We start from the raw sequence: 13668 nt of genomic DNA, 5'->3' as shown, positions 1-13668 counted from the left end.
TCAATGTCTTTGTGAATAAAAATGTGATTTCTATACTATTCCAACATTCAACGAACAAAGATCATGGCATCCAGTCCCACCACTTCATGGCAAATAGATGGGGAAAAAGTAGGAACAGTGACAGGTTTTATTTTCTTGGGCTCCAAAATCACTGGGGACAGTGACTACAGACACGAAATTAAAAGACGCTTGCTCCTTGGAAGAAAAGCTACGACAAACCTAGACAGTGTATTAAAAAGCAGAGACATCACTTTGCCGACAAAGGTCCATCCACATAGTCAAAGCTATGAATTTTTCTAGTAGTCATGCACAGATGTGAGATCTGGACCATAAAGAAGGCTGAGCACTGAAGAATTGATGTTTTTGAACTGTGGTTTTGGAGAAGACTCTTGAGAGGCCCTTGGACTGCAAGGCGATCCAACCAGTCCATCCTAAAGGAGATCAGTCCTGGGTGTTCATTGGAGGGACTGATGCCGAAGCTGAAGTTCCAATACTTTGGCCACTTGATGTCAAGAGCTGACACTTTGGAAATGACCCTGATGCTGAGAAAGACTGAGGGCAAGAGAAGAAGAGGGCAACAGAGGATGAGATGGTTGGATGGCATCACTGACTCAACAGACATGAATCTGAGCAAACTCCAGGAGACAGAGACGGGAAGCCATGATTTAGTGACTGAACAACAACAAATACTATTTCAAACTTAAATAGTCAACGATCTTAGTTCTATTCTAACTTGCCAACAATATGTACCAATACTACCAACACAAATTATGGTCCCCAGAACACATTATGCCTTAGGATCCATAGCCTCTCTTTCCAGAAACCTCCATTGTACACTCCAGTTTTACATCCTATTTTCACAGCAATCCCTCCTCATACAGAAAAAGTTGTTACCACCTGGTAATAAAGCAAATCATTAACTGCAATTAGAAATTTCAACACAATTGTGTTTAGGAGAAAACTTCTGGGGAAGAGGGGTGGAGTTCTGATGATGCTGTGCTTGGGTCCTTGAACAAACACCTGTCGTGAAATCAGCAGAGACGACCAGCATGTTTCCAGAGTAAAAACAATCACAACTACAAACCTCTACAACATCTAACACAGTGGAATTCTGCCCTAAATTGTATAAAATAGGTACACATATATAAAGGTAATTTTATAGAGAAAGAGTCTTAAGTTTCACCCAAGAGAAGCAAACATCTTCTATAGTTGGTACACGATATGCAACAAGCTCGGCTCTGTGAAATCACCGTTTAACTCTACCCAACTCAAAGTAAGCTAAATAAGGACACCTCTAACACTAGTTTCACTCACAACTTCTAATCTTAAAAGAAGATTTCTAGATTGACAATAGCGCCTGCAAGCCTAAACTCAACTTCTTCCTGCCACAGGCCACCTTGATAAATTTCTCTGTAGCAAAAAGAGGTAATAAAAGTCATTTAGCTGTGTCGCTACAGAGTTTATTGCTGAACTCTGTACTTAAATAGTACGGAGTTAACAGCATCCAATAGTATTTTCTTTGCTTCTCCCACTTCCAGTCTTCCGTATGTGAAGGTGAGTCCATCCCTCCCCTTCCCACGTTCCTCCCAGTATACTTTTATCACGTCTCTGGCATCTGTAACTGCCTCCATACTGCTCAGACCCGGGGAATGGCATCTCCTTTCATCTTACAACTGTTGGCTATCTTTTAAATTTGGCTTTTTGTTTACATAAAGTTAATCCTCGCCCTGTTTTTCTGTTTGCCTCATTTTCTCTGCACCCCTCAGTACTGCATCTTCCCTGAACTCTGTAACAGAACTCCACAACCACTCAAGTACAGGCAGGCCCCTCAGTGCTATTTTTGCCCTGGAGCACGCCCTCCTGGGATGCGCCCCATTCTCCTCCAATCTGGACTGGCCTCTCTCCAGACTGCCGCACACCTGTTGCCTTGGGACTTCTCTTCACCATCAGGTTTCACAGCTAAAGCCTGAGACTCACTGATGAGGGGATAAAAAAAAAAAGGACCCATTGCACCACCAGCAAGAGCTGAAACTTATCAAGGGATATAGCAGAGAGGGAAAGTGTAATGAAGCTGCTTGTGACTAGGGTGCTGATTCATGTCAATGTATGACAAAACCCACTGAAAAAATAAATAAATTAATTAAAAAAAATAAATAAATAAAAGCTTATTTAAATAGGTCAAAAAAAAAAAGATAACAGAATTTATTTCTAGACTCTACATTGAGAGCTTGTTGTGCTGAGTACTAAAATTTGAACATGTCATCATATCCTTTGATACTGAAATTGAAATACAGCTTTACTTGGGCTTCACAGGGACTGTCATCTTTATGACATTTCTAACATTCATGATTTTTTCTTTCTGTACATACTTTATGCCTCAATGCTTTATGGTCAATTCTTTCATGATATACAAATATAAAATTACTTTTTAAAAATGTGCTAAAATACCTCAGAGAAATTATTTCCCCACATTTCACTTCACTATGCTTGAAATAATTAACCTTCCCCTTTCTAAGAAATATAGTTATACTTTATAATGGGTACTATCCGGAGATATTATAGAGATATGCTGTCCCTAATTCACAAGATCAAAACTAAAATTCTTTCAAGTCCACAAAAAAGCATTTCTCAGTTCTTTTCCTAAAGAAGAAATTCATCAAAAATTTCCTATACTTTGTGATGGCATTAATATAATTTTTTAATATTTTACATATTATTTATATATTTTTACATATTATTTATAAAAAATTTAAAATGTATTTAGCTAATTAAAATATAATGGAAATGATGGCTTTGTGGCATAGACTGAGTTAACTAAGTGAATTCCATTTTTTACACTGGGTTTAAGCTACTTTCCTGTCCTAGGAAGTATAACAATACTTGTCTGTACCACTCTAAGAGTGTTTCTGACATATTCTCCTTTTGGTTACAGTTATTCGTATGGTATAAAGCTAAACATGGTGCCCTAAATCCCCCCAAATCTTGTACAATTGTCATATACAAGCTATATTTTCCACTATAGTCCTTTGAAAAGTTATTTGCTAGACAAAACAGTAAACAAAATCAGAAAAGATCTCAAATGTGTTGTTTTGGGAAATAACATGATGAGAATTGAGTTGTAAACACAAAAAGGAAATTCAGTTTCCTTTCTCTGTTGTAGGTAGAAAGTGATGTAAGCAGCAAACCACTTAAAAAAGATGTTCCCAGAGTGCGAAGAGAACTTTGATGGAAGTCCATTTCTTTCTTGATTCCCTATCATAATCACTTCAACTCAGTCACACCGGGATAAGTCTATGAGGAAAGACACAGCTTGAGGTTAAAAGCTGGAAAGACTATGGTCCAGCATATTAAATTTACGTTAAAACAGCAAGTCAACAATTTCCAAGATGAAATTATGCAGATGTAACTAGGAAGCAGCTGTTTACTGGTTGGCACAGAAAAGTAAGTGTTTCCAGACCATCAGATCTGATATGATAGTACTGATTCCAAATACATAGAGAAATTAAAAACTCAAAATATCCTACATCCACTCTAGCTGATGTGTTACTAAATCTAAAGGCACTTTTGCTCTTTTTAAATAAGGTAGGTGGGTAGGTTTAGTTGCTAAGTTGTGTCTGACTCTTGTGACCCCATCGACTGTAACCCACTAGGTTCCTCTGTCCATGGGATTTCCCAGGCAAGAATATTGGAGTGGGTTACGATTTCCCTCCACAGGGGATCTTCCTGACCCAGGTATCGAACTCGAGTCTCCTGTAGTACAGGCAGACTCTTTACCAAATGAGCCAACAGGGAAGTTACTTTTTAAATAAAGTAGGTGAAAATGTGACCATGTGAAATTTAAGTTCCATGTGACTTTTAAACTTTCTTGGATGTCAGCATCTGCCTGTCTCTTTATATAAATGGAAACAATCTAAAAACAATAGAAAAAAATAAAAGCAATAAAAACAGAATATACTTTTCATGAGTTAAGCTGCTGTTTATAAAAGCAAACAGTAAATTATTGAGGTCATAATTTACTTGTACGAAGAACCTCTAATAAGCTCAACTTTAAAAAATTTCATATCCCATTATCTCTTGGAGAGAGTCACAATACATATATACAACTCAAACAGTGCTGGTATTTCATATAAAAATGGTAACCAAAGCAGCAGATGATTCCAGAGTTTCTACTCATCTTTTTTTGCTTATAATTGAATTATTAGCCTTTCCTGGACAGTGGCAAATGCAGAAAAACATCAATTTCAATCATGGATCTATGACACCAGGAAAAGTAGTAATCCAAATGGAAAGGAGTCAAACATTTTGCAAAGGAAATATTCGCTTTGAAAAATAATGATGTGCTTGAATCCTGTATGAGATAATTAATAAAATGTTCAAATGACTAAGACAGATCTTACCGTCTGGTGCCTGAGGCATAACTAAAAGCAAAGCGTGAAATGAGAAAGCCAGCTGACTCCCAAGAGAAATCATCTACTCCATGGAAAGAAAGTGACAACAGCAACCTAATTCACTTTCTCCATCTAGACAAGGGATACAAGACACTGTGGAGCAGGGATGCCCATGGCAAATACATGGCTTAGAGAAAAATAACCCAGTGTAGCACTTATCCGGCCCCTGATAAGATGGTCAGGAAGGTTACATGCTGAACGTGACAGGCATTTTTCTCTCTTCTAGCTTTGTTTTGAATTTTAGTATGCTTAATATTAAAGACAATCTTATTTTGCTTTCTAGGTAGCATCTGTCTCAGAATTAACTTTAGTAAAATAATCTCTTTTGTGTAAAGGATTTATTTGGATACAGCCAGCAATTTTAGATGGTACTTATGGTAATGCTAAACAGTAATTCTTTATTCAAGCAGGAAGTAATACACAAATGTTCCTGTGTGCTCAGTTGCTCAGTGGTATCCAACTCTGTGACCCCCTAGACTGTAGCCCTCCAGGCTCCTCTGTCCATGGGATTTTCCAGGCAAGGATACTGGAGTGGGTTGCCATCTCCTCCTCCAGGGGATCTCCCTGACTTAGGGACTGAATCCATGTCTCCCACACTGGCAAGCAGAGTCTTCACCAGTGAGCCACCTGAAATTGGAAAGACTAATGCTGAAGCTCCAATACTTAGGTCACCTGATGCGAAGAGCCAACTCATTGGAAAAGACCCTGATGCTGGAAAAGATTGAGGGCAAGAGGAGAAGAGGATGGCAGAGGATGAAGTGATTGGATGGCATCACTGATTCAATGGACATGAGCTTGGGCAAACTCTAAGAATGGTGAAGGACAGGGAAGCCTGGCGTGTTGCAGTTCATGGAGTCAGAAATGACTTAGCGAGTAAATAACAAACAATACCTGAGAAGCCCCATATATAAGAAGGTTGCCTATCCTTACCATAAAGTGGAAACCTGATCACATGAAGAAAACCATGGAGCTTCTAGCGACATGGCTGTGGCCTTTATGAGACATTTCTACAGTGGGATTTTTTTAAGAGTTAGTTATTGCCTCCAATTCATAGTCTTTCCTCTATGATTTGATTTTATAAATCAGGTGGTTATTGGCTCTACTACAATTTTCTGCTGATACTGGAAGGAATGCTGGATTGAGAATCAAAAATCCCTGGGCATTGGTCCTGATTTTACTGCTAAACTGGTGTGTGAGTTATTGCAAGAAATTAAATCTTGCTGACTTTCAATATTTGTATCAGTGAAGTGAGACTGAAAACTCCAACATCACCTGTGTCACAGAGTAAGTATTTCAATGGGTGCCCTATGCAAGTACAAAATGCTTGATAACCTCTCTGTGTAATGGATGTTAAATCTAGGCAGGCAAAAAGAGGGAAGGAAAGAAGAAAGGAACAAAAGGGAAAGGAAGGAAAGGAATAAAACTGGACAAACAATATTCAAAGTATTGGGACCATGAAGTATGAATGGAATTTAAAAAATACATAAATCACACACATGTTTTTCCATTCCTTTTCCCAAAAACAAGACTCACTATGCATATTCATTGGGGTTATATGTAACACTTTTTGTAATACTTTTAGTTAAAGAATGAAATTTTGCGTTTTGCAGCAATATGAATAGATCTGGAGGGCATCAATGTTAAGTGAAGTAAGTCAGAACAAGACAAATACTATATGATACCAGTTATATGTGGAACCTAAAAGATACAAGAAACCCATGAATAAAACAAAAGTGAAGTGGACTCACAGATAAAGAGAACAAACTAGTGGCTACCAGTGGGTAGAGGGAGAAGGGAGGGACACTATAGGGGCGGGGAAAAAAACAGGTTGTTACAGGACTATATGAAATCATGACAGTGAAACTTCTGAAAATTGTAAAGCACTGCAGAATTTCCCTGGTGGCTCAGCTGGCAAAGAATCTGCCCGCCATGTGGGAGAGCTGGGTTCAATCCCTGGGTCAGGAAGATTCCCTGGAGAAAGGAATGGCAGTATTCTATACCAAGACTCCAGTATTCTTGCCTGGAGAATAACATGGATTGAGGAGCCTGGTGAGTTAATAGTTTGTGGGGTTGCAGAGCTGAACACAACTGAGCAACTAACACTGCTACTACAGAATTTAAAGAATATTTCGTTCAATTTGAAAAATTAGGGGGAAAAAAAAAGACTTATGGAAAATTTGCCATCACCTAGGAGTGAGGGAGTACCTACAATCCTTAATTCTAATCTAACCTCAATAAAAAAGTTGGAGGCATCGTATGTTCCACTTGTCGCGGTCATGTTAAGGTCTAATTTTGGGTTCAGTAGAAAAATACCAGGGATTCATAAAATGAGAAAACATGATAAAAGATTCATACAGGCCAGGCACCTACTAGAAGTATATAATGATCATCTAGTCCCATGAGTAGTCAAGAAGAGGTGTTGTTGATGTGCTAATTTAACACCAGATACTATAGTAGGCCTGGGAAAGTGGCTAAACACATCACAAGTATTGTCTTCTGCAATGAGGAACAAGGAAACTCTTCAACTGCCAAATGTTTAAGAATCTGGTTTTGCATATTTTCTTTATCATAAATCCACCAGATGAAACCTTCATTCACTGGAGATTAGCCCAGTTTCCTGTTAATGTCTCAGAGTGTGTGCAGGCATCTACAGGAATCAGTAGGTTCTTACAGTGTTCACGTTTGACCCAAGTATCACAGAATCTTGGTCATTCTCAATTTCTAAGTTTGCTGTTGGGGACTTTTTCTTAAAGACCCTTTTTAGTTTTTACAAGACATTATTGGAATGTGTATCAACACTTGTCCACATCGCTCTCAGATAAATCCCTATGTCCTTATTTACAACCGCCTTGCCAATGCATATACTCCTGGAAAACATAGAGATGCTGGCTATCAGATCAAAGGCTGCTGATTTCCCCACTGCCTAGCTACATTAAAAAAAAAAATCACGCAGGAAGAAACTAATAACCAAGACAGATTAAATGTGGAGTATGACAGTGTTTCCAGAGGAAAAAACACGATACCACATAAAGCAACTCAGTTTTTAAACAACAGTTTAAAGTAAGTCAGTAAAAAGTGAAAGCCCACATTTAAATCTGAGTGATCAAACTGCTTCCTCCAGTTTGATGTAAGCAGAATAACAAAAGTTGCTCAACCCCATCAAACAGGAAGAGTAGTGGGCTGTTGTAGAAAGCGCTTTTTAAGAATTAGCAAAATGCACACTAGGCACTCTCTTCTATGAAGTCTATGTCAAGAAACATACAAGGTCTGAATTCTACTAATTGTAGACAATTCGGATACAGGAGAATCACCTGCAGAAATCGGTGAAACTAAGATTCCTGGGCCCCACCACCACACATTTTCATTCAGCAGTTGTAGAAGAGGTCTATGATTTTTAATTAAAATAAACACACTAGGTAAATTCATTCTGAGGCTGGAAGCCTGGAAATTAGGACACAGGATACTTTAATAAGAGTCCAAAATAAAGTCCAATACAGAGTGGCAACATGCTGAAGGAAGAGCCTGCACATCTGATCTAATAATTGGAGCATCCTTCCCATTTATGCCCAAAGCCCAGCGCCCATCAACACCAGCTCCAAGGCCAGCCAGCTCACCCAGGCAGCGGTAGGGAATGACCATGTGCGCGTGGGTCTTGCACTGCTTCCGGCCCCTCTTGCACCAGTTCTGGATGGTCACTGGTTGGTTGGCTTCCACCACGTTGGTGATCTGCAGTTCAGGGTAGACCTGGGAGGGCACAGAGAGAGGGGACATGGTTACCCAGAGCAGGGCTGGCACACAGGCACCTGATGAGACACTATTGTTATCCTATGGTGTACAGGCTGGCTCTACGTATTTGGTGTGTATATATACACAGCCTATATACATACAGGCCGGCTCTATGTATTCGGTAGTCAAGCTTGGGCTTCCTTGGTGGCTCCGATGGTAAAAAAAAATCTTCCTGCAATGCGGGAGACCTGGGTTCGATCCCTGGACTGGGAAGATCCCCTGGAGAAGGGAATGGCAACCCACTCCAGTATTCTTGCCTGGAGAATTCCATGGACAGAGGAGCCTGGTCGCCTGCAGTCCATGGGGTCACAGAGAGTTGGACAGGATAGAGCAACTAACATTTTGGGGAATTCAGGGTAAAGTAAATGATCGTTCACTCAAAACATGATGCAATCTAACTTTTAATTTACAAGTACTCCTACTTTATAAGCACCCATTCCAGCTTAACATTTTTTTTTTTTCTTTTTAAAATTTATTTGGCTGTGCTGGGTCTTAGCTGCAGCACGTGGGATCTAGTTCCCTGATCAGGATTCAAACCCGGGACCTCTGCATTAGGAGTGCATAGTCTTAACCACTGGACAACCAGGGAAGTCCTTTAACCTATTTTCTAGTGGTTTTGTGGTTTAGTTGCTAAGCCGTGTCCGACTCGTATGACCCCATGGACTGTAGCCTGCCAGACTTCTCTGTTGAAACATATTTTCTAGGGCAGGTAAAATAGAAAAGGAGGCGGTGCGAGCGTGCTAAGTCACTCAGTCCGGCTCGATGTGGCCCTATGGACTGCAGTCCATGGAGGGGGGTCCTCTTAAAATATGGGGTCATTTCAATGCAAAGTAAATGGGTGAGAAGATAGTCTGTAAGGCCCAAAATAATTTTTAAAAATACTTTCATTTATTTATTTGACTGTACCAGGTCTTAGTTGCAGCATATGAAAACTAGTTTCCTGACCAGGGATCAAACCCCAGACCCCTGCACTGGGAGGGTGGAGTCTTAGCCACTGGACCACCAGGGAGATCCCCCCTAAATAATGTTACGGTAAATACACCTGAGAATATTACCATGACTGAAATTCAACCCAACCCTGTCTTAGTCAACTAGGCAAACATTTCACACACAGGATGACACACAGCAAGCTCTCCCTGTAAAAATTCCTCTCTTTGTTCAAAGTAATTTACATAAGAATAATTTATCAAACAGTTATCATGAGTGTCGTTTAGATAAAGAACTGCATTTATGAATCTCTTCCCTTGATAACTAACTACAGCTCTTCACTCTGATTATTGTTCTCAATAAATCATGGTGTTTACTGAGCACTTGGAAAGAAATGTAAAACTTGATAAACTAAAATGGGTTTAGGAAAATATCAGATCACTTCTGTTTATTAATAATAATGAGAAGAGATTTGAAGGAAAAATAGAAACATAAAAAATTAGTTTCTAAAATGGTCTTGCCCTTGTATAAGTCTTGCATTTCACCAGGGTTGCTGTTTTGCCAGTTAAATACAATGAAGAGAGAAAATAGAGAACAGAGGACAGAAGCAAGGAAATGGTTATAATGATGGGTTATAATAAAATCTAAAGTGGGGATGTAGGAAGAGTGGGATACACAGTTCAAAGATTGCAGTATTAGGACTTCCTTGGTGGTTCAGTGGCTAAGACTCCATGTTCCCAATGTAGGGGGACTGGCTTCAATCCCTGGTCAGTCCCCCCAGTTAAGATGAAAGAGCTCGCATGCAGCAACTAAGACCTGTCAGAGCCAAATAAAATAAATAAATTAGATATGTATATATATACACACATATATTTAAAAGGGCTGTAATATCAATGAGTCCTGCTGTGGGTTACAGAATTCTGTCCTAAAGGTACCAAAAAAAAAATAAATAAAAGCGGGGTGGATAGAAGTTGGACAGTAGTTGGACAGTCAGAGAGTTGAAATTAAGATTCTGTAGGAGGTACAGTCATTGGTATCTGTAAGGACTATAATAGGAATTTCAGAGGGAAGGGCTGAAGAATGATGAAAGCAAGATCGCTGGAGGAATGAAAATCAAGGAACAGAGAAACTGGAATCTTGGAGCATCGAGGTTGATAGCAAAATCAGCTAAGAATGAGGAAAGATGCAGTTGGCTGAATGACAGAGAGTGAGGGCCTAAAATCTCTGAAGACTGAGTGGGATGCCCCTGAGGCAGAAAGAGCCCTTTGGATGCCTCCAACAGGTGGAGGAGAGGTGGGAACTAGTTCATCCACAGGTTGGGTGGGGGATGTTTTTTAGCGAGGAGAAGGAAAGTATGGTTTGGAAGTGAAAATGCAGGAGAAGAAAGATATCCCTATGTCAATGCTGGGAGGGCTGCAAGGAAAGAATGACCTGAGAAGGCTCTGAGGGAAGCAGTGACTTTGGGGAAGAAGCAGGTTTCAGAGCACGAAGGTACTGTCCATAGTGTGGGTTATGGATAGAAGGAATTTTGCTAATGATTGTCAGTGACGTTCAGAGGGAACTTCCTGTCTTTAAAATGTTGATCTTTTGTTCGCTGTGGAGTTTGGGGCATTAATCTTTGACCTTTAAATAGTGCATGAAAATATGACTTATCTTAATTCCTGAGTGCCTCGCTTGCCTTATCCTATCCCAAACCTGAGGTCAAGTCTGTTAAAAAATTAAGGCACTGAAAACGAATGAGAACTGTGGTCCATCCAGACAATGGATTTTCCTGCTTTAGCCAGCAGGAAAAAGAAAGGAGGTATAAAGCCATGAGAAGACAGAGAGGAATCTTAGTTGCCTATTAGGTGAAAGAAGCCAGTGTGAAAATGCATGTGTGAGTCTAGCTGTGTGACGTCCTGGAAAAGGCAAAACCAGGGTGACAGTAACAAGATCAGTGATTACTAGGGATTGGGGGAGGGAGGGATGAACAGAAGAACATAAAGGATTTGGGGGACAGTGAAACTATTCTGTATGATACTTGATACTGTAGTGGTGAATGCATGTCATTACACATTTGTCCAAACTCATAGAATGCACAACATCAAGAGTGGACCCTATGGTAAACTATGGACTTCGGATGATACGGATGTGTCCATGGAGGTTCATCAATTGTAATGAGTGTACTATTCTGGGGACTTCCCTGGTGGCCCAGTGGCTGAGACTCCACTTGCCAATGCAGCGTACATGGGTTTGATCCCCAGTTGGGGACTTAAGGTCCCATGTGCCTCGGGGCAACTTAGCCCGTTATTGTTGTGTGCTGTGCTAAATCGTGTCTGACTCTTTGTGATCCCACAGACAGCAGCCCACCAGGTTCCTCCTCTAGGGGATCTCTTCCTGATCCAAGGATCGAACTCACGTCTCCCGAGTCTCCTGCATCACAGGCAGATTCTTAACCCGCTGAGCCATCCTGGAAGCCCAAGCCCTTGGGCCATAACTACTGAAGTGTGAATGTCTAAAGCCAGGGCTCCGCAACAAGAGAGGCCACAGACACAAGAAGCCCCCGCAGCACAACAAAGATTAGCCTGCGCCTGGCACTAGAGAAAATCCGAGCCCAGCAACGAGGACCCAGCGCAGCCAAAAAGAAATACATGTAAATAAATAGTGTAAAAAATATAGGATTCTGCTGGGGGATGTTGAGAAAAGGGGACAAGCTACACATGAGTCGGGGCAGCGGGTACAGAGGAAATCTCTGCACCTCCCTCTCCATTTTGCCAGCATCTAAAACTGCTCTGAAAAATAGAGCACTGGTCAGTGTGAAAGTGAAAAAGTCACTCAGTTGTGTCCAACTCTTTGCGACCCCATGGACTATGAAGTCCATGCAATTCTCCAGGCCAGAATACTGGAGGGGGTAGCCTTCCTCTTCTCCCAGGGATCTTCCCAACCCAGGGAACAAACCCAGGCCTCCCACATTGTAGGCGGATTCTTTACCAGCTGAGCCACCAGGGAAATGTTTTTTAGAGCAGCATCTGAAACTGCTCTAAAAAACAGAGCCGCTGGTCAGTGTAGTCTGAGGCAAATTCAACGGGGAGGTACAAGCTATGCAAACACAGAGAGAAGGATATGTAAATCAGATCCTGGATGGGTACTGAGAAACATTCTTCCAAAACCCTTGCCAGCAACTTAGCTCTACCTGGAAACAGCTCCTTCCCCTGATTTTATTTTGTTCTTCAGTAGCTTAACACTTCAATGCATGCATTTCCGTCACAGACATTGTTCAACTTGAAAATGCCACTAAAATTTAACATCCCCATGGCTTTTTGTCTCCAGCAGAATAAAAGGTGAAGTGGCTTTTGGGGAAGGAATATAATTCTCCCACCACCTCGCCTTGTTTATTACATCACAAAAGTACAGCACTCATGAGTCATAAACTCTGTGACACCAGAGAGCTCGCCCTGAGGGACCCAACACTGGGTGCAGTAAAGTGTGAGTTACTGCGTTTTTCTAAAGGGGTTCCAGCTGCCACTTCACAGAAATACTACCCTGCTGAGGCTTTTCTCAGGAGCCTTCGCTTTCTGCCAAGGAGGACTGTGCCTGCAGGAGGCAGAGTCAAGTCATATTTTCTTCGTTTTAATTCAAAACCAAAAAACTATCTGTAGGGAACATACTGATAAGAAAAAAAAATATATATATATGTATACGCCTGGTTCACATTGCCATTTTCAGTGTCCTAAGGTAATAACTGGTACAAAAAGCAGTAACTTATTTGGTGGGTAATTTTCTAGCAGATAGAATTGCACATGGACCAATTAAGATCAAAGAGTGCTGAAGAATTGATGCTTTCCAACTGTGGTACTGAAGGAGATGCTTGAGAGTCCTCGGGACAGCAAAGAGATCAAACCAGTCAATCCTAAAGGAAATCAATCCTGAATATTCATTGGAAAGTTTGATGCTGAAGCCAAAGCTCCAAACCTTCACCTGATATGAAGAGCAGACTCATCAGAAGAGACCCTGATGCTGGGAAAGATTGAGGGCAGGAGGAGAAGGGGGTGACAGAGGATGAGACGGTTGGAGGGCATCACCGACTCAGTGGACATGAGTTTGAGCAGGTTCCAGGAGATGGTGAAGGACAGGGAAGCCTGGGGAGCTGCAGTCCATGGGGTCACAAAGAGCTGGATACAACGGATGGACTAAACAATAACAACAAAACGATCAGAGAAGACAGGGCCTCTTCCCTGACCGTCACCAGAGCTTTACAAAGTGATCAGCTAAACACAGAATTTCCTTCCAGTTCCCATCCTAAAATCCAGGGCGTATGTGTTATTTCCTGTGCTTCACCTTCTTTCTCTAGGACGAGGACATCAGTGATTGTTAACAGTTAGAGGAGATTAGGAAACCACATGAATCCCATGCATGGTTTGCCTACTGCTTAACAATGAAAAGGTAAGTGGCAGCTTCCACCCCAGCAGCCACTTTTATCCTGAGACAAGGAGCTATCAATTCGAATTTGCCCAAGAGAATAAAAAAT

At 41.0% G+C, this 13668-nt stretch overlaps 1 protein-coding gene across 7 annotated transcripts in view; it reads right to left on the bottom strand.

Annotated features, from left to right (window-relative positions):
- LOC122428625 (amyloid beta precursor protein) overlaps positions 1 to 13668 on the bottom strand; it is a 287533-nt gene that overhangs the window by 191010 nt on the left and 82855 nt on the right. For all 7 annotated transcript variants that reach the window (XM_043448647.1, XM_043448648.1, XM_043448649.1 and 4 more), the window contains exon 3: positions 8063 to 8192. In XM_043448647.1, the coding sequence (XP_043304582.1) occupies positions 8063 to 8192 (130 nt within the window). The remainder of the gene's footprint in view (positions 1 to 8062; positions 8193 to 13668) is intronic.

Source organism: Cervus canadensis, chromosome 27 (assembly GCF_019320065.1).
Source record: "Cervus canadensis isolate Bull #8, Minnesota chromosome 27, ASM1932006v1, whole genome shotgun sequence".
Taxonomy (NCBI): Eukaryota; Metazoa; Chordata; class Mammalia; order Artiodactyla; family Cervidae; genus Cervus; species Cervus canadensis.
This window is presented reverse-complemented; position numbering and strand designations above follow the sequence as displayed.